The 25,732-nt window shown below is 36.7% G+C and overlaps 1 protein-coding gene across 5 annotated transcripts in view; it reads left to right on the top strand.

The window, feature by feature from the left end:
• Positions 1-25,732, top strand: part of PCMTD1 (protein-L-isoaspartate (D-aspartate) O-methyltransferase domain containing 1) — an 84,543-nt gene that overhangs the window by 21,049 nt on the left and 37,762 nt on the right. For 3 of the 5 annotated variants that reach the window (XM_003255948.4, XM_030795457.1, XM_030795458.1), the window contains exon 2: positions 20,232-20,632. The exons of the other annotated variants lie outside the window; for them this stretch is intronic. In XM_003255948.4, the coding sequence (XP_003255996.1) occupies positions 20,326-20,632 (307 nt within the window). In that variant the 5' untranslated portion in view covers positions 20,232-20,325. The remainder of the gene's footprint in view (positions 1-20,231; positions 20,633-25,732) is intronic. 5 annotated transcript variants of the gene reach the window in all.

Genomic DNA, 25,732 nt, shown 5'->3' with positions numbered 1-25,732 from the left:
AAATAGCCTTCTTTTCATTAATCTGCATATTCCCCTTAGGCTTTATTTATTTGTTTTTGAGACAGGGTTTCACTCTGTCACCCAGGCTGGAGTTTAGTGGTGTGATCACAGCTTGCTGCAGCCTTCACCTCTTGGGCTCAAGGGATCATCCTACTTCCATTTCTTGAGTAGCTGGGACTATAGTTAACGAGCCACCATGCCTGGCTAATTTTTAAAATTTTTTGTAGAGATGAGGGTCTCACTATGTTGCCCAGGCTGTTCTCAAACTCCTGGGCTCAAACAGTCCTCCTGCCACAGCCTCCCAAAGTGCTGGGATTACAGGCATGAAGATCTTGCCTGCATTTTAACTCATAATTCATGTATTTATATAACTTCATTTTGAAATAGTTTCAAACTTACAGAAAAATTGTGAGAAATAGCACAAGAAACTTCTTCCTGTACACCAGGGATGTCCAATCTTTTGGCTTCCCCGGGCCACATTGGAAAAAGATTGTCATGGGCCACACATACAGTACACTAATGCTATGGATAGCCGATGAGCTAAAAAAAAAAAAAAAACAAAAAACCAAAAAAACACCAAAAACTCAAAAAAAGTCTCATAATATTTTAAGAAAGTTTACGAATTTGTGTTTGGCTGCATTCAAAGCCATCCTGGGCTGCATGTGACCCATGGGCTGTGGGTTGGACAATCTTGCTATACACCCTTTGCTTAGATTCACAATGGCTTACATTTATGTATCTTTTTATTTTGATAGAATTTCAAGCTTGTAGAAGAACTGGCACAACAGTACAAGGAACTCCATTATACCCTCTGCTTAGATTCATTAGTTGCTTGCACTTTGATGCATTTGCTTTATTACACACACACAGACACACACTGTTTTCTGCACCGTTTGGAGTAGTTTGGAGTAGAATTTTTTTTTTTTTTAACTTTAGTACATATTTTCCAAGAACAAGGATGTTTTCTTAGAGAAGCACAGTATAGTTATTAAAATCAGGAACTTTAATAATGATAAAATGCCATTTATATATAACCTGTATTTGTATTCTGCCACTTGTTTTCAATAATGTGTCCTGTAGGTTCTTTTTCCCCCTTAGTTTATGATCTAGTCCAGGAATAATATCACTGATGTGATGAGTATCCATCTCAGGGCATGTATCAGTAGGTGCATTGGTTTGGCCTGTAAAAAGTAAAGGTTCCTTTTCAAAGACTTTCTTCCCCATCTAATTAGGAATAAATAGTAACTTCTCTTAAAAGCAAAATTAATTCAAAGACCTATACTAACATTCTGAAATATCTGCTAGCTGTAATAAAAAAATTAATGTACTTTATGTTCTTAGCTCCCACAGTGTAGCCTAAATATTTGTCCTGGCATGCTTATACTGAGTCCAAGCAAACATTAAGTCATAGCCTGTTCCTCTTCTTTATTTAAAACTGTTTTTACCTTTCTCAGCATTCTGCAGGTTACTTCCTCCTTCCTTTGTTCTCCTCTACCTTTGCCTCTTTTAAAAAGTTCTAAGTTACTATCCAATCAGGACAAATACAAAATGTAAGGTCCTGTTCCAGCCAGTGAAAACCGGACAGAGCAGTAAAGTGACCACATCAGGTTATAAATGACCCTGTCTCCTTTGTTTGGTGTACTCTCATGGCAAAACTGCTGGCGAGTATACCCTCGCCACAAAAAGTAAAAAAATGACCTTGCTAAAAAAATTAAATTTATATTCAAATACTATTTCTTTATGGCACCAAGAAGCAAGTATTTCAAACAGGCCCAGTGTTGGTGAAGTTAGTTTTGACTACTTCAGATGGCGTTCATTGGGTGTCTTCATTGTGAAGTTACTGTTTTGTCCCTTTATTAACTGGTAATTTGTGGAGAGATACTTTGAGATTATGCAGATAATCCTGTTCCTCACCAAATTTTCACACACTGGTTTTAGCATCCATTGGTGTTTTTCTAACACCATTATTTCTTCTACATTTATTAGCTGCCATTCTACTGTGAGAGCTTTTCCTTCTCCCCCAACTTATTTGTTCATTCATCATTTAGGTATGGACTCTTTGATTCTCATTTTATTTTATGACTATTATCATCAATCTCTATTATTTAGATTCCCAAAATGTATTCAGTTTGGCCAACAGAAGACTCTTCAAGCTGGCTTCTTTATCTTTGACATCTCATTTTTTGAAGACTTCCATATTTTGTCTTAAGAAGGTGTTTCAGACTCATATTTTCCCTGCCTGAATTTAAGAGTCAGTCATTTTACCAAGGAACCCTAGTTTGTTTTCTTTGCCTAGGAGAACAGTATTTAGAAACCCAGCTCTGGGTGCTAGATTTTCTTATGGTTACTGGTGTATTTCTTACATCTGCCTGTGTATTCTAGGCCTTCATAAGCAAGGAAAAATATGTATATGTGTGTATTTCTGCAGTTTTCTATTTTGTGTGTGTGTGTGTGTTTATGTATATTTTAAAACTCAAACTGTTGACTTCTCACTGACTCCTCCATTTCCATCCAACATCATAGGATGTAGTCTAGGCTATACCCAATCTTTCTATGCTTTGTTTTCCCTCAGAAACACCATGAAGCTGCTGAGATCTTGTTGAAAATTGGCACCTAAAATCAAAAGTATTTTATGTGTATTTAGTAACTGTACAAAAATCTCCCGGTTTTATCAACTCGACTAATGTTTCTTGAAATGGGAATATGTTTGTTTATGGAAGGATTAATTAGTTTCTGTATTAAGTAATAGAAGCAACACCTATTGAGCATGTGGTAGGCATCAGGGACTATTGTAGACAGTTTATATGTGTTGCATCAGTAATGATATAATACTGATAACACATACAGACACACACACACACACACACACACACACACACACACACGTTTTTGAGATGGCCTTGCTCTGTTACCCATGTTGGAGTGCAGTGGTGCAATCATAGCTTACTGCAGCCTTGAACTCCTGGGCACAAGTGATCCTTCTGTCTCGGCCTTCCAAGTAGCTGGGACTACAGGTATGTGCCACTATGCCTGGCTGATTTTTAAATTTTTTTTTGTAAAGATGAGGTCTCTCCATGTTGCCCACATTGGTCTCAAACTCCAATTGTCCTCCCTCCTTGGCCTCCCAGAGCGCTGAGATTATAGGCATGAGCCACTGGTCCAAACACCCACACTATATGATCCGTTACTTACGTGTAATTTTTATTTATGTTGAAAAGAGCACTTTCTGTTAGACTATGACTCATAATGAACATACAACTTGATATGAAATTATGATTTGATATACTGATATTCATTCTACAAATGATCTAAGGAGTAGCAAGTGAGTTAAGTAAAATTAAATTATATTCCTACTGATACAAATCCTGTTGAATTGTGACCAGTAGAATTTTACGTTTCTTGAGTGTTATGACTTACCACCATAACCTGTGTGGATTTAGTCTAGATAATACTTACTAAATTGAATTATATAATATGTGTTTGGAGGTTGAAAATAATTCATGAAGTTTTTCTGTGAAGAGAGTGAATCCTTTAAGAATAAAAATAATAGGAAAACCTGACTTTGTTTTCTATAGTGGTTCACTTTTTGGTATTGTTTTCCTTGAAATGTTCTGCAAGCTGTCATAAGTTTCTGTCATATCAGTTACTGTAAGTAACTGGAATATTGAAATAAATTCTTTTTAAAAGAAGCATTATGTTTACTTAGTTTTAAGAAATACAAGCAAATGAATACATTAGATCTTTTTGGCCTTGTATTCCTATGTTCTAATATTTGAAGTAGGTTTTCTCTTCTGAGAATATATAACTTGCGTCGTCTTGAACAAGGCAACTGCTGAGGCTCAATTTCTTAATGAAATGGAGTGATCTCTTCTGCAGTTCTTACCTCATAAGAGAGCTCTTTAAGTTGAGTTTAGCTTCTGGAGTATGGTCCCTGAATCGTCATACTTATTATAGTTCCTGAGGCATAAACAAGTGATCAGTTTTTGTTTATTGAATGAGGAAATCATCACATGAAATATTTTTTTATAAAACACTTAAAAATTTAAATATCCAAATGCTAGGTAATGCTGTTGAGTAATTTTTTATTGAAAGCATTTTAAAGAGCGTTTGAGAGCCCTTGTTGAATTTAAAATATGAAGTGTATTTTGAAATACATTGTTAATAAAGGTAATTTTACTTACACTGTTTGGCTGCTATTTACAGTTTGAAGACCAATTAATATGAAATAATTCTTTACGATTTTAAAGGTCTTTAGTTTTATGAATTTATTATAACTGAGTTGAAAGTAATTTTTAAACAGTTTATTGAAAATACAGTAACCATTTAAGAGACTGGTTTTCTGGAGCAAAGACTATCTCTGGGACCTGAAACCATTCTTTGAAATTCTTTCCCTGGTGTGCCTGTGTCTGTCTTAACTTGCTGGTTCCATGTTGAAGAAGTTGTTAAACGCAGCCCCAGGGGCGGGGGGTGGGTGGGGGGGGGGGGGGGGGGGGTGGGTGGGGTGGCGGGGGAAGTTCTGAACTGTAGCTTAAAAAGCTTTCACAAACATTTTGGTTACTCAGTTTGGATGGTGTTCTTTAAGTGAGTTTTATAGACTCGTGGAATCATTCATGACAGATTAATAATTTAAGGTTCAAGTCTGGCATTGCTATAAAGAAATACCTGAGCATTTGGCAGGCCAAGGTGGGCGGATCAGGAGGTGAGGAGATCAAGACCATCTTGGCCAACATGGTGAAACCCCATCTCTACTAAAATACAAAAAATTAGCCGGGCGTGGTGGTGCATGCATGCTACTTGGAAGGCTACTTGGGAGGCTGAGGCAGGTGAATCGCTTGAATCCGGGAGGCGGAACTTGCAGTGAGCTGAGATTGTGCCACTGCACTCCACCCTGGTGACAGAGCAAGAGTCTGTCTCAAGAAAAAAAAAAAAAAAAAAAGAAATACCTGAGCCTGGGTAATTTTTAAAGAAAATAGGCTTGTTTGGCTCATGGTTCTGCAGGCTTTACAGGAAGTGGGGTACTGACATCTCTTTGGCTTCTGGCGAGGCCTCAGGAAGCTTTTACTCATGCTGGAAGGTGAAGTGGGAACAAGCAGGTTACATGGCCAAAGCAGGAGCCAGAGAGTAGGGGGAGGTGCCGTATACTTTTAAAATACCGGATCTCAAGAGAACTCACTCATTAATATGAGGACAGCACCAAGACAGGAGAGATCCGCTCCCACGATCCAATCACTGCCTACAATTGGGGATTACAGTTCAACATGGGATTTGGGATGTGACAATATTAAAACTATATCAATGACCCTCCCAGCACTTTAGAGCCTATACCATTACTATGATTTGATGATGACAGTACATTTTCAAGAATTGATTAAACTTTCTCTGTCTCATTCAGAAAAGTAGGGATAGAATAATTTGCTCCAATAAATGAAATTAAACTACAGTTATCATTTTTTTTAATTAATTTATTTTTTTATTATACTTTAGGTTTTAGGGTACATGTGCACAATGTGCAGGTTTGTTACATATGTATCCATGTGCCATGTTGATTTCCTGCACCCATTAACTCGTCATTTAGCATTAGGTATATCTCCTAATGCTGTCCCTCCCCCCTCCCCCAACCCCACAACAGTCCCCAGAGTGTGATGTTCCCCTTCCTGTGTCCATGAGTTCTCATTGTTCAATTCCCACCTATGAGTGAGAACATGTGGTGTTTGGTTTTTTGTCCTTGCGATAGTTTACTGAGAATGATGATTTCCAGTTTCATCCATGTCCCTACAAAGGACACGAACTCATCATTTTTTATGGCCGCATAGTATTCCATGGTGTATATGTGCCACATTTTCTTAATCCAGTCTATCGTTGTTGGACATTTGGGTTGGTTCCAACTCTTTGCTATTGTGAATAGTGCCGCAATAAACTTATATGTGCATGTGTCTTTATAGCAGCATGATTTATAGTCCTTTGGGTATATACCCAGTAATGGGATGGCTGGGTCAAATGGTATTTCTAGTTCTAGATCCCTGAGGAATCGCCACACTGACTTCCACAATGGTTGAACTAGTTTACAGTCCCACCAACAGTGTAAAAGTGTTCCTATTTCTCCACATCCTCTCCGGCACCTGTTGTTTCCTGATTTTTTAATGATGGCCATTCTAACTGGTGTGAGATGGTATCTCACTGTGGTTTTGATTTGCATTTCTCTGATGGCCAGTGATGATGAGCATTTCTTCATGTGTTTTTTGGCTGCATAAATGTCTTCTTTTGAGAAGTGTCTGTTCATGTCCTTTGCCCACTTTTTGATGGGGTTGTTTGTTTTTTTCTTGTAAATTTGTTTGAGTTCATTGTAGATTCTGGATATTAGCCCTTTGTCAGATGAGTAGGTTGCAAAAATTTTCTCCCATTCTGTAGGTTGCCTGTTCACTCTGATGGTAGTTTCTTTTGCTGTGCAGAAGCTCGTTAGTTTAATTAGATCCCATTTGTCAGTTTTGGCTTTTGTTGCCATTGCTTTTGGTGTTTTAGACATGAAGTCCTTGGCCACGCCTATGTCCTGAATGGTATTGCCTAGGTTTTCTTGTAGGATTTTAACGGTTTTAGGTCTAACATTTAAATCTTTAATCCATCTTGAATTAATTTTTGTATAAGGTGTAAGGAAGGGATCCAGTTTCAGCTTTCTACATATGGCTAGCCAGTTTTCCCAGCACCATTTATTAAATAGGGACTCCTTTCCCCCTTTCTTGTTTTTGTCAGGTTTGTCAAAGATCAGATAGTTGTAGATATGCGTCATCATTTCTGAGGACTCTGTTCTGTTCCATTGATCTATGTCTCTGTTGTGGTACCAGTACCATGCTGTTTTGGTTACTGTAGCCTTGTAGTATAGTTTGAAGTCAGGTAGCGTGATGCCTCCAGCTTTGTTCTTTTGGCTTAGGATTGACTTGGCGATGCGGGCTCTTTTTTGGTTCCATATGAACTTTAAAGTAGTTTTTTCCAATTCTGTGAAGAAAGTCATTGGTAGCTTGATGGGGATAGCATTGAATCTATAAATTACCTTGGGCAGTATGGCCATTTTCACGATATTGATTCTTCCTACCCATGAGCATGGAATGTTCTTCCATTTGTTTGTATCCTCTTTTATTTCATTGAGCAGTTGTTTGTAGTTCTCCTTGAAGAGGTCCTTCACATCCCTTGTAAGTTGGGTTCCTAGGTATTTTATTCTCTTTGAAGCAATTGTGAATGGGAGTTCGAAGTTGAATCTCTGAATAGACCAATAACAGGTTCTGAAATTGTGGCAATAATCAATAGCTTACCAACCAAAAAGAGTCCTGGACCTGATGGATTCACAGCCGAATTCTACCAGAGGTACAAGGAGGAACTGGTACCACTCCTTCTGAAACTATTCCAATCGATAGAAAAAGAGGGAATCCCCCCTAACACATTTTGTGAAGCCAGCATCATCCTGATACCAAAGCCTGGCAAAAAAGAGAATTTCAGACCAATATCCTTGATGAACATTGATGCAAAAATCCTCAATAAAATACTGGCAAACCGAATCCAGCAGCACATCAAAAAGCTTATCCACCATAATCAAGTGGGCTTCATCCCTGGGATGCAAGGCTGGTTCAACATACGCAAATCAATAAATGTAATCCAGCATATAAACAGAACCAAAGACAAAAACCACATGATTATCTCAATAGATGCAGAAAAGGCCTTTGACAAAATTCAACAACACTCCATGCTAAAAACTCTCAATAAATTAGGTATTGATGGGACGTATCTCAAAATAATAAGAGCTATCTATGACAGACCCACAGCCAATATCATACTGAATGGGCAAAAACTGGAAGCATTCCCTCTGAAAACTGGCACAAGACAGGGATGCCCTCTCTCACCGCTCCTATTCAACATAGTGCTGGAAGTTCTGGCCAGAGCAATCAGGCAGGAGAAGGAAATAAAGGGTATTCAATTAGGAAAAGAGGAAGTCAAATTGTCCCTGTTTGCAGATGACATGATTGTATATCTAGAAAACCCCATTGTCTCAGCCCAAAATCTCCTTAAGCTGATTAGCAACTTCAGCAAAGTCTCAGGATACAAAATCAATGTACAAAAATCACAAGCATTCTTGTACACCAATCACAGACAAACAGTTATCATTTTTTAAGCGTGCATTTCTCAGGGGTCTCAGACTTTTTTTGTTGTGGTTTCTTACAATATTTTTAGTAGTGCATAAGATTTATGAATAAGATTGAAATATCCCTTTATTGTATGGGAAATCCAGAACAAGTAATTTACTCTTTCTCAGTCTGTTTTTATTTTTATGGTGCAGGTAATACTTTGCATCCTGCCTCTATTCCTATGGTACTTAAGAAATTGTATGAATTGATGTTAAAGTGCTTTGAAAACTTATGGATAATACTTTAGCTATTTTGTTTTATATAGCTTTTACTTGTGTTCATCTGTAGATAAAATTAGCATTTTGGACTTTGGAAAGGCGCCATTTTATAAGTCCAAAAACTTTGTAGTTAACTTATATATGTCTTTGTAAATAAGTAAATATGCTTAGATTTTTTGAAAGTTCTTAAAGGAGTCATTGAGGTAATTTGAATTAATGACTTTATTTTGCAGGTGAAAAAACCAAAGCCAGAAAAGATAATGACTTAAAATCATATAGTGTGACAAGGCCAGTTTTGCATTCCACAGTACATTAATATATGGAAAGAGTATATTTGATATGAGCTCATGTTTTGGTTTATTTTATGGTATATTCATGGAAGGGAACAGATACAGATCATCTGAAGTGATGAATAGTCCCCAGTTCTGCATTTTTGCTTTGGAATATTCTTATATTCGAATATTGTTCTTTATAAATTCATAGCTTTTCAATAAGCCCTGCTGTGAAATCCTGACCCAGGAGGAGCTGAAAATGTGTGTTTTTTCTTTTTTTCAGTCATGCTTCCATGTTGATCTTAGTACATCCGAAGAACTGTTGCCAGTTAATGAACATATTTTTGTTTATAGACTTTTCCTGAGTTAGAGGAGGTGAACAACTTGTTTCAAAGGTTTTTCTAGGCTGCAGCTCCCATAAGGATATATATTTAAAAAAGTGTTAAGGATGGTTAGTGTAGCACTTCTGTTTCTTGAAAAATCCAGATAATACTAAGAAGTAATCCTTAAATCTGAGGCCATTATTCCCTGAGGATTAATTTTGTTAGCTGAAAGATATGTGGATCGCAAATGTAGAGGGTGTTGGTAATAGGCAGTTGTGTTTAAGGAGGTAATGTGCAGTAATAATAGGTTTGAAAAGGTCTTGTGTTGCGTAAAAGGGAGAGGAGGAAAGGCTTTGGGGATCCATAAAGTCCTATAACTTTCAAAATAATAAAATTTCAGCTAGATGAGCCTCATATCTTGTCCTTTAAAGTTTTATATATTACTTTATCACTTCAAATATTATACGCTAAAACTGTCATAGAACTACCATCTACTGTTTCTTTATCTTGGAGTTCACACTGTTTCCAAGCCAAGTGGAATATGAAAATTAAAAGGATGTGGAGGAAGTTGGAAGCTACATCTGTGAATATAGGCATCTTAAAACTCACCATGTATCAAAATATGTAATGTGGATGTTTCCAAGAGAGCTTCCTTTTAAGAAATCATTTGTAGTATTGAATTGGAGGGGTAGGGGAAGAAAGATAGTCAAGAGAATATAGAAGAAAACATACGCTTCATGTACTTTGACTTTGCTGTAGCCGTTGGGAACACTGAAATTTGAAAGGACTTTCCAAAGTAGAACACTGTAACTTTCACGTGTTTTACACTTAGTCAACAGTTGTTTCTTAGATGTTCGCTAAGACCATGTAACTGTGATAAATATATTAAATATAAGATGTTATTTTTCTCTTCAGTGAGTTTACACTCTGGACAGAAAAGATAGGTAGAACCAAAGAAAACTTTACAAGACAATTTTTGCTAAATTATGTAACAAATGCTCTATTAGAGGAAAAAGTATTAGCCAGGGCAAAACTTAGCTAGTGAGATGGAATTAAACCAAAGAGTTTTGGTATCTGACTGCTGTCTTAGCCCAGGTAAGCTCATCCTTCCTTCTGAGACTCCCTGTTAACACGGAAGGGCAGCTACTCTTAATTTAAGCCCTTCAGCACAGTTGATGGCCCAGAGCATGGCAGAAGATAACTGTGTTGTCTTTTCTTCGCTTTAACTTCTCTGTTTGCAGTCAACTTATGTGTGAATGTAAGTATTCTTCCACAGACTTCTGTATGTACTGTCCTTGGCTGTTTTTCTTTTACACATCTCTCACTTCAGGATTTCCATTTCCATTCTTTAGTTCCTCTTTAAGGAGGTCAGTAGGCGATAGCTTTGCTAGATTTGTGAAGCAGTGTTTTTTTGTTTTCCCTTTCCAGTCTTCTGTGCTTAAAAATGAAAGTTTAGAATGTGCCCTTTCTGTCACAGAAATGAAAGTTGGTATTATTGGACCAGCTATATGTTAGGAACTTTATATTCAGTGTACTATTTAATCATCACAAATTTATGATGTAATTATTTTCATTTTATAGATAAGGAAACTGGAGATCACATTAAGTAATTTGCCCGAGGCTGCACGACCAATAAATGACATCAGATGCTCACCCCGGCCCGCCCCCAGCTGCTTCATTCTTCCTTTGAAGCTGAGAGTACTAAAAGGAAAAAGAAAAAAAATGGGAGATTGTAAGAGACAGCTGAGTTGAACATCTTTTCAGCTAAAAGTTAATGAAAAGTTTAGTTTTGAATTATGTGTCAGGAGCCTCTGAGCAAATTGTTCTGTTTCAGAGGGGTTCATAGCTTCACAGACTGGATTTGAGTTGTGTTTCAGTTAATTCAAGGGCTGTGAGCTTCTCATATGATCTTGTGACTCTTCATAGAAGTATGGTAAAGAACTAGAGCACAGTGCTAGGTATGTAGTAGGCACATAGGAAATTGCTGCTATGTGTTATCACTACTTAAACAAAATTTAAGATTTGTATTCATCATTGAATATAAAGTGGATGTTCTTTGCAGTTTTTGGCAAGTGAGTAGTGAACCTTAGTTTAGCCATTTATTTTCTTGAATAATTCTTTATTTATATTTCATCATATCTCTTTATCAGCCCCATCACTGAGAAAAATTTTTTCCCTGTGTAGTTGCCTCTGCACTTAAAGCAGGCTTGGTCCATGAATCCCATGACAAGAGCTTTGAGGACATGAGGAGCATTCTTTGTTCATGGCCACAATTAGTGTGTTTTCTTTTGGATCAGTGGTGAGTAAGCTTCCCTCTAGAGCTGGGTGAGCTTAGTCCTCAGTTTTGCAGAGAAAGGAGCAGCAAGGAGCAGTTGACTGCTTCCCTCTGGGTAGCAGGAAAGGAAAGTGAGTCAGCATTCATTTTGTTCTCCTCCTACCTTGCAACATCTGTCTGCCATTGGTCTGCTTCCTACCTCCTTTAACTTGTCAGTGCTTAATCCTCCATAAGGCATCCTTAAACTGCTTAAGAGACACCATAATATTGTATGGGGCCTTTGATAGTTCTTTCCTAAATAGATTTAAGTCACAATTCTAAATTTTGGAATAATAGCAAGAAACATTTGGAACACTTTGCAAATAGTTTCGGGTGTGCATATGTGAATGTACCCTTTATTTTCTGTGCAGCCCTTACCCAACACACAGCAGAGAGAAAAATACCAAGGAGTGAAATTGTGTTTTATGAGTAAACATGATGACTTCCTTCTCAAACAGACGTAACTGTGTAACTGCTTAAGTTGTTCAGCCTTTTATTCTGTTCTTACACTTGATCTTTTTCCATATTTACCTTTTTTGTCTTTCTCTCAAATTCCTTATTTTGCTTTTATTGTTTAGTGCAGGACTTGAACACTCCTAAAATTGTTTCTTCTTTGTGGAAAAGAAAATGGCAGGAGTGAGGCAGTAAAAATTGTGACCGAAGTAACAGAAATGCCAAGGCATGGACAGCAGCCATTACTAGATAACTAAAACTTGATTATATTGAATTACAGATTTGACCAATGCTGAAATAGCATGGAAATTAGAGCTTTGAGGGACCTTAGGAGCTGCAGAATATAGCCTCTTTATTTCACAGGTGAGGAAACGACATTTTGGGGATTTGGCTGGATCAATACAGCAAAGTTATCTGTGGAACCATGGCTACACTTTGGTCTCTTGACTTGTATTTGACTTTTCCATAATTGAAATGAGATTATCTTAGAAGTAACAAATGGCAAACACTGATGACCTAATGCTACACTGGGTTTTTATTAGTGTTTATTTTACTTTCATAAAAAAATTGTACATTTCAAGTTAGGATTATTATTGAATTATCACAGTATTCACTACAGACTTTGATTTATGAGCTTCTCAAGTGTACATCAATTATCAATTCTAATATTGATTATATTGATTATTCATAGTCTAACATTGGGGGAATTGGTTACATCCTGCTGTATCCATGTGGTAGAATATCATACTTCTGGATTTGGAAAGAATGTCTCATGGTATTAGGAAATGCTTAAGTTTTATTAAGTGAAAGTCCTGAACAATATATACAGTATAATACCAGTCATATTTTTAAAAAAACAAAGTATATGGTTGCTTAAAAGTTAATAATGACAGTGGTTCTTTGAATGCTAGCATTATGAAAATTTTAATTTTACTTTATTTTCATGTTTTCTGCGAAGGCACATTATCATCAAATCAGTGAGTATAATAAAAATGTAATTTATAATTCAGTTTCCACATTCAGCAATAATGTATGTGGTAAGAAGAGCTATATCTGTGAAACTCTTTGGTGTGGTTTAAGTTATTATTTATGTAATAATCTTCTCTTTCTGTATCTTTATTTTTCTGCCCTAGACTGTCTTATTAAATGTATTTTTATTCCTTAGGAAATTCTCCATATGGCTTTATTATACTTCATCTGTGATCTCTCTATAACCCCTTTAATTTTACCTTTACTTGCCAATTTTGTTCAAATAATACATGTAACGCAATTTGTAAAGATACCGCAAGCCTTGGTGCCAAAGCATAGCAGTCCCTGGCTTCACCTGCTTTCACCCCCAGGTTCACATTCCAGAAGGAACTTAACACATATAGCCGTTTTGTAGGGTATTTAACGTACATGTTGCTAACTAAGATGCTGCTTTTCCTTTTTATTCATTACTTTTGGACAGATTTACTTTCTGTCATCATAGATGAGGTTTTAGTTCCCATGCCCCTCTTTTCCTCTTCTCTCTCACTCAGTGTGGTTAAACGAGTATTAAAACTAAATAAGGAATTATGTTTATAATATTTTGACTGTGTAAACAGTGTGTCATTTTCCCACACCCCCCACACCAAGTAATACAATTCTCTTTATTTTATAGTTGTGGTTTTTCCTTAAAATCCTATTTAATCTTTAGCAAAGAATAATTGTATGTTTATGGGGTGCAATATATGTTTACAGTGTGGAATGATTAAATCAGGCCAGTTAAAAAATTTGCCTCACAAAGCTATCATTTTTTATGATGAAAACATCTACAGTTTACAGTTTCAGCAATTTTGAGATAACAGTGCATTATGATTTATTATAGTCACCATTCTGTAAAGATTACTAAAGCGTATTTCTCCTGTCTGGCAGAAACTTTGTGCCCTTTGATCAGCATTTCTCCTTTCCCCCATCTACCCTCCTGCCCCAGCCTCTGGTAATGATCATTCTATGCTCTACTTTTATAAGTTCAACCATTTTAGGTTCCACATGAGTGAGATCCTGTAGTGTTTGTCTTTCCATGCCTGTCTTATGTCTTAGTATGTCTTATGACTTAGTATGTCTTCCAGGTTCATACATGTTATTGCAAATGACAGAATTACCCTTCTTTTAAAGGCTGAATAGTAATCCATTTATATATATATAAATGGATTTTAAATATATAATGTAAATCTGTATTCACCTTTTTCTTTTCTCTCAAATTCCTACACACACACACACACACACACACACACACCATTTTCTTTACCCATTCCTCTGATGATGGACACCTAGCCTTCTTACATATCTTGGCTATTGTGAATAATGCTGCAGTGAACATGGGCATGCAGATAGACCTTTGACATACTAATTTCAATCTTTTTGGATATAGACTCAGAAGCGGGATTACTGACTGGATCATAAGATAATTCTGATTTTAGTTTTCTGAGGAGCCATACTGTTTTTCATAAAGCTGTATTAATTTTCATTTCCATCAACAGTTCACAAGGGTTCTCTTTTCTCTACAACCTTGCCAATACTTGTTATCTTTTGTTTTTTTAATAATAGCCATTCTGACAGGTGTAAAGTGATAACTCATTGTGGGTTTTAATTTGCATTTCTGTGATGACCATTTTTTTCATATGTGTTGGCTGTTTATATGTCTTCTTTTGATAATTGTTTATTAGGTCTTTTGTTTGTTTTTTGATTGGCATATTTGTTTTCTTGCTATTCAGTTGAGTTCATTTTATATTTTGGATCTTAATCCCTTATCAGACGTATGGTTTGCAATCCCTTATCAGATGTATTGGTTGCAGTCCTTTATCGGATGTATGGATGTATGGTTTGCAGTTTTTTTTTTTTTTTTTTTTTTTTTTTACAATATGTGTTATCACTTCACTTTACTGCTTGTAAACAATTAGTAAAGCTTTACTCTACAGAAGCTTTCTAGTTTGATACAGTCCCATTTGTTTATTTTTGCTTTTGTTGCCTGTGCTTTTGGGATCATATCCAAGAAATCTTTGCCCAGACTAATGTAATGTAGCATTTCCCCTATGTTTTCTTCTAGTAGTTACACAGTTTCAGGTCTTATATTTAAATCTTTAATCTGTTTTGAGTTGATTTTTGTATATGGTGTGAGATAAGGATTCAATTTCATTCTTCTGCTTGTGGATATCCAGTTTTCCCAGCAGCACTTATTGAAGAGACTGTGCTTTCTTAATTGTGTGTTCTTGGTATCCTTGTTGAAAATTAATTGACCACAAATATGTGAAGTTTATTTCTGGTCTCTCCATCTACTTTGATTGGTCATTTTGTCTGTTTTTATGTCAGTACCGTGCTGCTTTGATTACTATAGCTTTGTAATAGATTTTGAAGTCAGATAATTTAAGGCCTCTAGTTTTCTTCTTTTTGCCTGTATGATTCCTTACAAATTTTAGGATTGTTTCCTTTTTTGTGAAAAATGTCATTGGAATTTTAATACAGATTATGTTGAATCTGTAAACCACTGTTGGTAGTAGAGACATTTTAACTATTATTTCTGTGAGTCCATGAATATAGAATACCTTTCCATTTATTTGTGTTGTCTACAATTTTTTTCAATATTTAATAGTGTTTAGTATACAAATCTTTCACCTCCTGGGTTAAAGTTTACTTTTAGGTATTTTTTTTTTATGTTGTTGTGAATGGGATTGATTTCTTAATTATTTTTTCAGATCATTTGTTGTTAGTGTAAAGAAATGCTACTGACTTTTGTGTCTTGATTTTGTACCCTACAACTTTACTGATTTGTTTAGCAGTTCTAATAGTTTTTTGGTGGGTCTTTACAATTTTCCGTATATAAGATTATGTTATCAGTTAACAGAGGTATTTTCAATTCTTGCTTTCCTACTTAGATGCCCTTTATTTTTTTTTCTTGTCTAATTGTTCCAGCTAGAATTTTGTTCTGTGTTGAATAGAAGTAGTAAGAATAGAAATCCTTATTCCTGATCGTGGAAAACCTTTCAACTTTTCATCATTGAGTATGTTTGTTGTGGGATTTTCATACATAGCCTTTATTATGTTGAGGTATCTTCCCTCTGTGTCCAATTTATTGAGAGTTTTTATTATGAAAGGATATTGAATTTTTGTTAACTGCTTTTTCTGCATCTATTGAAATGATCATAGGGTTTTTGTCCTCATTCTGTTAATATGGTACATCCATTACATTATTGATTTGTGTATATTCAACAATCCTTGTATTTCAGGGATCAGTCTCACTTGGTGGTGAGTGATCCTTTTAATGTTCTGTTGAATTTGGTTTGCTAGTATTTTGTTAAGGATTTTTGCAGATATGTCATCAGGCATATTAGCCGTTATTTTCTTTTCTTGTAGTGTCCTTGTCTAGCTTTGGTGTCAGAGCAATACTGGCCTCGTAAGTGGAGTTTGTAGGTATTCTCTTCACTTTGATTTTTTGGAAAGATTTGAGAAGGAATTGGTATTAGTTCTTTAAATGTTTGGCCTAATTCCACCTTGAGGCATCTGGTGCTGAGCTTTTCTTTGATGGGAGATTTCTTAATTATTGATTCAGTCTTCTTGTTTGTTATTGGTCTGTTCAGATTTTCTGTTCCTTCTTGATTCAACTTGGGTAGGTTGTACATTTCCAGGAATTTATTCTAGGTTATCCAATTTGTTGGTGGATAATTGTTCATAGTCTCTTATCTTCTGAGTTGTGATATCTCCTCTTTCATTTCTGACTTTATTGTTAGAGCCTTCTTTTTTTCTTAGTTTGCTAAAGGTTTTTTTATTTTGTTTATCTTTTTAAAGAACCAACTCTTAGTTTCACTGATCTTTCCTGTTTTCTTTCTGTTCTCTATTTTATCTACTTCTGTTCTGAATCTTGTCTCATTCTTTCTGCTAATTGGGGTTTAACTGGTTCTTTTTTCTCTAGTTTCTTGAATTTATTTGAAATCTTTACTTTCTTTTGATACAGGCATTTATTGCTGTAAACTTCCCTTTTAGAACTGCTTTTGATGCGTCTCATAAGTTATGGTATGTTATGTTTCCATTTTCATTTGTCTCAAGATATCTTTTTTTTTCTTTTTAAATTTCTTTGACCAATTGGTTTTTCAGGAGCATATTGTTTATTTCTGTGTGTTTGTGAATGTCCCAAAAGTCCTCCTGTTACTGGTTTCTGGTTTCATTCCATTACGAGTAGAAAAGATATTTGGTATAATTTCAGTCTTAAATTCATAGACACTTATTTTGTAGACAAACATGTAATATATCCTGGGGAATACTCATTTCAGTTGCTGTTGGATAGAATGTTTTATATGTCTTTTAGGTCCATTTGGTCTAAAGCGTTGTTCAAGTCCACTGTTTCTGTCTGGATGATATGTCCGTTGTTGAACGTGGAGTTTGAAGTCCTCTGCCATTATTGTATTTCAGTCGATCTCATCCTTCAGATCTATTAATATTTGCTTTATATATTTAGGTGCTCCAATATTGACTGTATATATATTTAAAATTGTTCTCTTCTCTTGAACAGAACATGAAATAATGTCCTTCTTTGCTTGTCTCTTTTTACAGTTTTTGACCTAAAGTCTATTTTGTCTGATGGAAGTACAGTCATCCCTGCTCTCTTTTGGTTATCATTTTTCATAACTTTATTCTCAGTCTGTGTGTGTCCTAAGGCTAAAGTGAGTCTTTTATAGGCAGCATATTGTTGGATCTTGCTTTTCTAATCCATTCAGTCATTGTTTTTAAAAATCTATGCAGTCATTTGATTGGATAATTTTTTTTTTTTTTTTTTTTTTTTTTGAGAGGGTATCTCACTGTCGCCCAGACTGGAGTGCAGTGGTGCAAACTCAGCTCACTGCAATCTCTGCCTCCCAAGTTCAAGCAATTCTCCTGGCTCAGCTTCCCAAGTAGCTGGGACTACAGCTGTGTGCCACCACACCCAGCTAAATTTTTTTTTGTATTTTTAGTGGAGACAGGGTTTCACCATGTTGGCCAAGCTGATCTTGAACTCCTGACCTCAAGTGATCTGCCCGCCTCGACCTCGCAAAGTGCTGGGATTACAGGTGTGAGCCACCGCATCTGGCTAAGTTTTGTATTTTTAATAGAGGCAGGATTTCGCCATGCTGGCCAGGCTGGTCTTGAACTCCTGGCCTCAGGTGATCCACCCACCCACCTTGACTTCCCAAAGTGCTGGCATTACAGGCGTGAGCCACCGCGCCTGGCCTGGCTTATAGTAATTTTTAGTGAGCTGCAAATACACTGAGTACAGTGTCTGTCAGTAAATGGTGGTAGTTCTTATTTATTTCATTATTCTTCTTGCCTTTTTCTCACCAAAAATGTGAGCTGTGTAGTAAAGACCATATTTGATTGATTGTTTTGCTATGATAATTGTTTTGCTATGATAATTTTGAATTGAATGGAATTCAGAAGGACCTAAGGAGGGTCAGATCCTTCTTCTTAAGCCCTAGAGCCCACTCAAAGGGAATAATTTTTTAGTAAATTTTGGCATTTATGGTACAGCAATTTGCCAAATATCTTTGTAGTCAGAATTATGCTTATGAAATCCTTAGGCAAATGCCACACTGGGTACTGACAGAGACTGTCTCCTAGTGTAATATAACCATTTTTTCTTTCACCTTAGGAAGAGATTCACTCTGAGTGCTAGATGAAAAAGTTGATTTGTGCTTAAAGGCCATGTTATTAAAAAAAAAAAAAAAGTATTGAAATGCTACAATTGGACTCAGCAAGTTGAGATGCCACAGCTAAGACCTGTTGAAGGAATAGTGAATTGACATCTCCTATTGCGCCACATTCTACAAAATATATTCATTGAGGAGAAGGGTGCTGTAAGCCTTTGTACTTATATGTATTTTTGAGGACTGAAGGTGCTAGAGCCAGGCAACTTTTTGTAAGTGAGTTTGAATGAATTAAATGTGAATTCACAGTATTTCCTCTACTCCAAAAGTTCTTAAGGCAATTGTAGGAAAGGACAAAGTGGACACAGACAAAGACAATATGATAGGCTCTGTTAGGGGAGCTGCCCCAGTGGTGCCAGGGGCCTGAGGACCTTGGGGATACTTGAGACCCTAATTGGTATACTTCTGTATGGTCAAGAGTTGGAGTACAGCCTTGCCAGAGTTAACTGTCATAACTCTTGTTACTGGCCATGGGTATTTCATTTCATACTTTCTCCTCTACTGATTTATTAATTCAGAAATTGATATATTAACTTACTAGCTATAGTTGAATAAAGCTTAAATTGTATATTCAGTATTACGTTTTGAAATTTTTTTAGTTTTCTCAAATTGCACTTACATTTCCATTCAGATGCTGAGTTAAATCTGTTAAAGAAGTTCAGTGTGTGTGTGTGTGTGTGTGTGTGTGTGTATGTGTGTATGTGTATAAAACATGTTCTAGTGCTTGGACTATTGAAGTTATTAATAAAATTTGTGGTTTCTGTCACAACAAGGTTTACTAAACAAAACAGTCAGCACACAAGCGCATTAATAAACATGAGTGGGGTTTATTTTGCATTTTATGTTCAGTGTTTCGAGTAGTATGTTATTCTGTGTGTTAACATTTTAAATTTATGTAGTGCATTTTTGAATTGTGGTTTTTAAGTTCAGGAATTTAAAATCAACTAATTTTTAAAATTTATACTGTACTGTACTGTACTGTACTATAAAGAAGCCAGTGTGGCTCAGTGATTAAGAGCATGGAGGTCGGGCACAGTGGTTCACGCCTGTTATCCCAGCACTTTGTGAGGCCAAGGCAGACGGATCTCTTGAGCTCAGGAGTTTGAGACTAGTTTGGGCAACATGGTGAAACCCTGTCTCTACCAAAAAAATACAAAAATTAGCTGAGCGTGGTGGCATGCACCTGTAATCCTAGCTACTTGGGAGGCTGAGGTGGGAGGATTACTTGAGCCCGGGAGGGGATGATCCAAGATCATGCCACTGTACTCCAGCCTGGGTGACAGAGTGAGACCCTATCTTAAAAAAAACAAAACAAAACATGGTTTCTGACTCTAAAGACCTAAGACCAATCTTGACAGTGTCACTTTGCAGAGCAGCACTGTCCAGTATGGTAGCCACTCGCTGCAAGTAGCTATTAAACACTTAAAATACAGGTAGGTTGACTAATGGAATTTTAAATTGTATTTAAGTTTTATCAATTTAGATCTTAGGTAGCCATGTGTGACTAGTGGCAACCGTAATGGGCTTCACGGTACTAGGTGACTTACTTCACTTCCTTGTGTTCCAGTTTTCCCATCTGTACAGATGAAATCATATAAGTTACTTTTTGTGGTTACTATATGAATTAAATAAAATAATATAGTTAAGAAGGAGTTCAACACTATGCTGGAGCAGAATATTTCCATGAGAAATGGTAGTTAATTATAATGACATACATTTAATAAACAAGTTATTTTGCTTTTGAGCATTAATTTAAACCTGTTTATTTTTGTTCTTCCCTTCCAGGATTAATTTATTTTGGAAATCAAGTGCAATATTGGAAGCCATTTCTACTAATTTTATTTCATTTTTAAATTTATGATTTGATTTGAATACTATCATGGGAGGAGCTGTGAGTGCTGGGGAAGATAATGATGACTTAATTGATAATTTAAAAGAAGCTCAGTATATTCGTACTGAAAGAGTGGAGCAAGCCTTCAGAGCGATTGATCGTGGAGATTACTATTTGGAAGGCTACAGAGACAATGCTTACAAAGACTTAGCCTGGAAGCATGGAAACATCCACTTGTCAGCACCTTGCATTTATTCTGAAGTTATGGAAGCATTGAAACTTCAACCAGGATTGTCTTTTCTTAACCTGGGAAGTGGAACCGGATATTTAAGTACAATGGTGGGCTTAATTTTAGGTAATTTTATTTTTGTAAAATTCTATTTTAAAAAATAAGCCATTTTGTATTATGGTTTATGATTTATAGGAGTTGTAACTTTGTGTACAGTATGTTTGAATGTGTATACTCAGTGTAGGTATCTTCCTTACTTAGATGTGAAAACACAAAGTAGTAGTAATCTTTTTTCATTCCCAGTCCTTACCTCAACTTACAGTAGCTCTGGGAACTAACTGTTCTCTGTTAGTCATTGTCTGTACTTAAAGTCAAGCGCTGGTAGGCAGGAAACTCAGGAGTAGTATTTAATCTATTTCAGGTAGAGTGTTCTGTCTTCTGGCATATAAAGTTTGATGGTTATTTAAGAGCATTGTGCCAGGTTTTTGTTAGAGAGACAGGAGAATGTGGGATATATAAGATGTGTCACTGTTAGGGTAAAGCAAGGGGTTGGAGAAAAATAGAGAAGAAAGAAGTATATGTTCATTAAGCTTTCAGCATACTTAATGAATGTTTGCTCTGCCAAGCATTGTTCCTGGCATGTGCATATGCCAATGATCAAAAGGGACTAAGATTTCTGCCCTCAAAGAGCTTACTGGGTGTTAAATGCTAGGTATTGTTTAAAGCAGTGTGTGTGTATTAACTCATTCAGTGTTCCTAATACTCCTTTGAAGTACAGACTATTATTAATCCTTTTATATGGGCAAGTAAACGAAGGCACAGGGAGGTTAAATAACTTGCCTGAAAGTCACATATCTAGGAAGTGACAACTGGATAATACGGAATATAGGTGGAAGACACATGGGTGGAGGAAAATCTGCGGTAAGACATTATGTTGGATGGAGGATGACCAACCGTGAAGTTTACCAAGCCATTTAGTTCAGCTGCCATATTCACCGGCCGCTACTGTGTGGCATACGTTAAAATAGAGCATTATTTAGGGGGGTGGGGTGTGAGAAGACATAAGAAAATCAACAGCCTTCATCTAGTCTGATAGGTACTATAGTTGAGGTATATCCCTAAGTTAATAAGGATGAGAATGTGGTGTAAAATTCATTCTAAAGTGATGGGGAATCATTGAAGAATTTTAAATAGAGAATGACATATCCTCTAGTAGGGTGACTCTACGTTCCAGTGTGCTGGGACAGTTCTACTTTATCTCTGTTATCCTAGTGTCAGTATTAATAATGTCCTTTCATTCCTCGAAGTGTCTCAGTTTGGACAATAAATTATGTGGTCACATTATGACTTTTAAGGTATAGTCAGGTCTGAAATTTCCTCCCTACACACTAGCTAGTTCCTTACTCTATTAGTCATGGGACCTCCCATCTGTTTCGTTTAAAAGAGTGGGGATGGAAGCCTTTCATTCCGCAACTGGGTTAGTTCCTAATGTATAAGAACTTGTTCAAAAGTGATAGGAAATTATTAATTTTCATCGATAAAGATAAATTTAGAAGCTTACATTTAAATTTGACGCTCCTCCCTGTCCTGAGACAGGAATTTCTTAACAGGTTGGAACTTCCAGATATCTGTCACTTCTATCACCAGTTTCATTGAAAAAGGAATCTCTAGGGTTTGAGACAGTCTGCAAAATCCAGAGGTGAGAGTAGGGAGAGCTGCTTCTTTTAAAAAAAAAAAAAAAAAAGGGAATTGCTGTCCTTGAACATTTCTTAACCAGCTCTGGCAACTCTGGGCTGGAGTCCAAGCCTTATACCATGTTTGGCCAGCCTGAAAGTGCGTGTTTATTCTGTCTTCCCCTTCTCTAGTATGTGCCAACTGGCTCATGCTGAGGAAGGTCAGTCTAGCCAAACTTGGGATGGTGGAGGTATGCATCATAATTTGCAATCTTGCCAGCAGTGAGGTTGCCTTCTTAGACTCATTGCCTTAGTCCCAGGCTCCAAGAGATTAGAACTCTGTGGCCAGATGGCACTGTAGGCAGATGTCAAACTTACTGTATCATGAATGTCTTTTAATCATGACATGGGCAATGTGGGGAAAGAGACCATTGTGTAAATGGTCTACAATGCACTAGATAGTTTCCTCCTGTTACAAAGCTCTAGGGAGTCATGGATCTTTAGTTACATATATGGCAATGGCTCCTGGATACTATTCCAGTATTTATCTTTGTGTGATCCTGCTAAGTTAAGACCAAGATATAGTTGTTCTCGTTTTGATTAGGAATACTCCTTTGGTGAGAAAGATACAGAAGGAGAAGCAGAAACAACAGTCTGTAAAACTATGATTACAGCTAATAAGTCTTAAATTCACCAGCCTTCTGAGGAAGCTTTATCTTTTTTTACCCTGCTCTCTGTTTTTAGTTTGTTTTAGTTTGTGTTTTGTGTGTGTTTTATGTCATGGAGGGGAAGGTATACATCCATAAAAATCACTTAGAACTGGATCCAGAGGAGGATGCTCACATGCTCCCTGTGATTATTGAGTATGGTGAATCAAATTTGGCTCCACTGTTTCACAGCCACCTTATTAACAGAAGTTCTTTCTTTATTAAAAACAAAAAACTATAACACTATGGCTCATCCATTTTTCTTTTCCGCTCACAAGATAGGGATAACAGGTGCTCCCCATAGACAGTGGGTCCTATGGGTACTACATATTTAGTAGTAAACTCTGGAGGAGTCCCGGCCAAAGCAGGGAGAGCGGGGTATCTGTGATTTGGTAACATAGTTAAGGAAGATACCCCTTGGGGAATTTCCACTTTACTCCAGAAACACAAATCCAGAAACACAAATTCAGTGAGAGTGGGGCATCTGTGATTTGGTAACACAGTTAAAGAAGATACTCCTTGGGGAATTTCCACTTCACTCCAGAATCACAAATCCAGAAACACAAATTTAGTGGGAGTAAGTTAGGTTTTTCTTTTATTATTATTATTAATTTATTCATTTATTTTTAGGTAGAGTCTCACTCTCTTGCCCAGGCTGGAGTGTCGTGACACGGTCTTGGCTCACTGCAGCTTTGATCTACTGGGCTCAAGTGATTCTCCCGCCTCAGCCTCCTGAGTAGCTGGTAGTACCAACACCCATGGTTAATTTTTGTATTGGGTTTTCTTCAGAAAATTTCTTAGGATTAAAGCACACTTCAGGGAATTATTCATAAATTTACTTTTATCGAAGACAGTGGAGAATAGATCACTCCAACTCCTGAGATGTCTCATTGAGACACGTTTTTGAATTTCAAATTGAAGATAATTCTTCATGTCCTGTTTGCTTCTCCTTAAATATTTTCCTTGAACTAAGGGTTTTCGTAAAGATTTAGTGCTTAGTTGATTCTCCTCTCAGTACTGTCGTTTCATTCTCAGGGAATTCCATTGAAAAACAGGATGCAAATAAAGCAGCCTCCCACGTCCTGTGTTTTACCTCTGCTTTCCATAACTGAATTGAGTATCAGAACCACGAAGGCAAGTTTCTGATAAACTCTTTGTGATTCAGGTAGGGATTCTGAATCCTTATCCTTTTTACTTAGGGATTCATTTTCATTTTCTTGTATAACCCATAATATAAAAATTCTAGGTATCTTATAAAACATATACAGATTCATCCCACCTAATGACTTCCTCTTTGTCTCTTGCCTAGTTCCCTAGTTAATAGGAGTGACTCTGGGGAGACTGCCAGTGCCATCCAGCACTGTGGATGCCACTATCTTGCTGCTACAACATTCATTCCTAAAGATGAAACAGTTGATAATCAGGAAACTTACTGCAGTTGCCATATTGTTCAGAAGCATTAGTTAAGCTATCTGCTGCCGTCATGTTTGACTTCTACACTCTTTCTCTCTTTGTCATGGGACGTTAAATGGTCCTTATTCAGCTAACCTATATTGCCTTTGACCTCAGTGCTCGTGGTTTCTCTCTTTTGCCTGCGTGCTTATGCATGTTCTCTCTTGCTCACTCTGCCTCTAATGAGGTGTGATTGACATACCATCAAGTTTACTCATTTAAGAGTACAATTCAATGATTTTCAATCCAGTTTGAGGATACTTCCAACGTGCTAAAAAGATTATTCCCCATGCCTAGTTGCATCCACTCCCAGTACTCAGCTAGTCCCTGACAACCAGTTACCTACTTTCTGTCTCTATAGGTTTGTCCTTTCTGGAAATTTCATATAAATGAAATCATACAATATATGGTTTTCTGAATCCAGCTTCTTTCACTTAGCATTAATTTTCAGGGTTCATCCATGCTGTAGCATGTCTGAGTACTTTATTCCTTTTTATGGCTGAATGCTGTTTCATCATATAGGTATACACTACATTTTGTTTATCCATTCACCAGTTAATGGACATTTGAGTTACTAGTTTTTGACCATTATGCATAATGCCATTATGAGCATTTAGGTACAAATCTTTGTGTGGATATACATTTTCATTCTTAGGTAGATTCTTAAAGAGTAGAATTGCTGACCTGTATGGTAAATTTATGTTTTTAAGAGACCAACAAAGTGTTTACCAGAGTGGCTGCACCATTTTCCATTCCCACCAACATTATATGAGGTTCTAGTTTATTCACATCCTCACTAATACTTGTTACTTTGTTTTTTAAAAAGCCGTATTAGTGGATATAAAGTAGTATTTCATTGTGGTTTTAATTTGCTCTTCCCTAATGACTAATGATATGGAACAGCTGTTCATGTGCTTATGGGCCATTTGTATATTTTTTTGGTGACATGACTAGTCAAATTTTTTCGTGTTTTTTAATTGAGTTGTTGATTATTGAGTTGTTAGTATTCTTTATATATTTTGGATATAAGTCTTTGTCACAAATATAATTTTCAGATGTTTTCTCATGCTCTTTTAAGTGCCTCTTAAAGAATGTTCTTTAGTAGCTTACTTTAGGCCAAAAGATTAGGGAGATCCAGGGTGGTCAGTTCCCCCGTCCCTCACCTCTCATTCTTCTTGGTAAGATAAAACACATTCTGGGCCAGGTGCGGTGGCTTAGTCTGTAATCCGAGCACTTTGGGAGGCCGAGGCAGGTGGATTACAAGGTCAGGAGATTGAGACCATCCTGGCTAACACGGTGAAACCCCATCTCTACTAATAATACACACACACAAAAAAATTAGCCAGGCATTGTGGCGGGCGCCTGTAGTGGCAGCTGCTCGGGAGGCTGTGGCA

This window comes from Nomascus leucogenys, chromosome 16, assembly GCF_006542625.1.
Source record: "Nomascus leucogenys isolate Asia chromosome 16, Asia_NLE_v1, whole genome shotgun sequence".
NCBI lineage: Eukaryota > Metazoa > Chordata > Mammalia > Primates > Hylobatidae > Nomascus > Nomascus leucogenys.
Note: the sequence above shows the minus strand (reverse complement) of the source record. Positions and strands in the feature narration are given on the sequence as shown.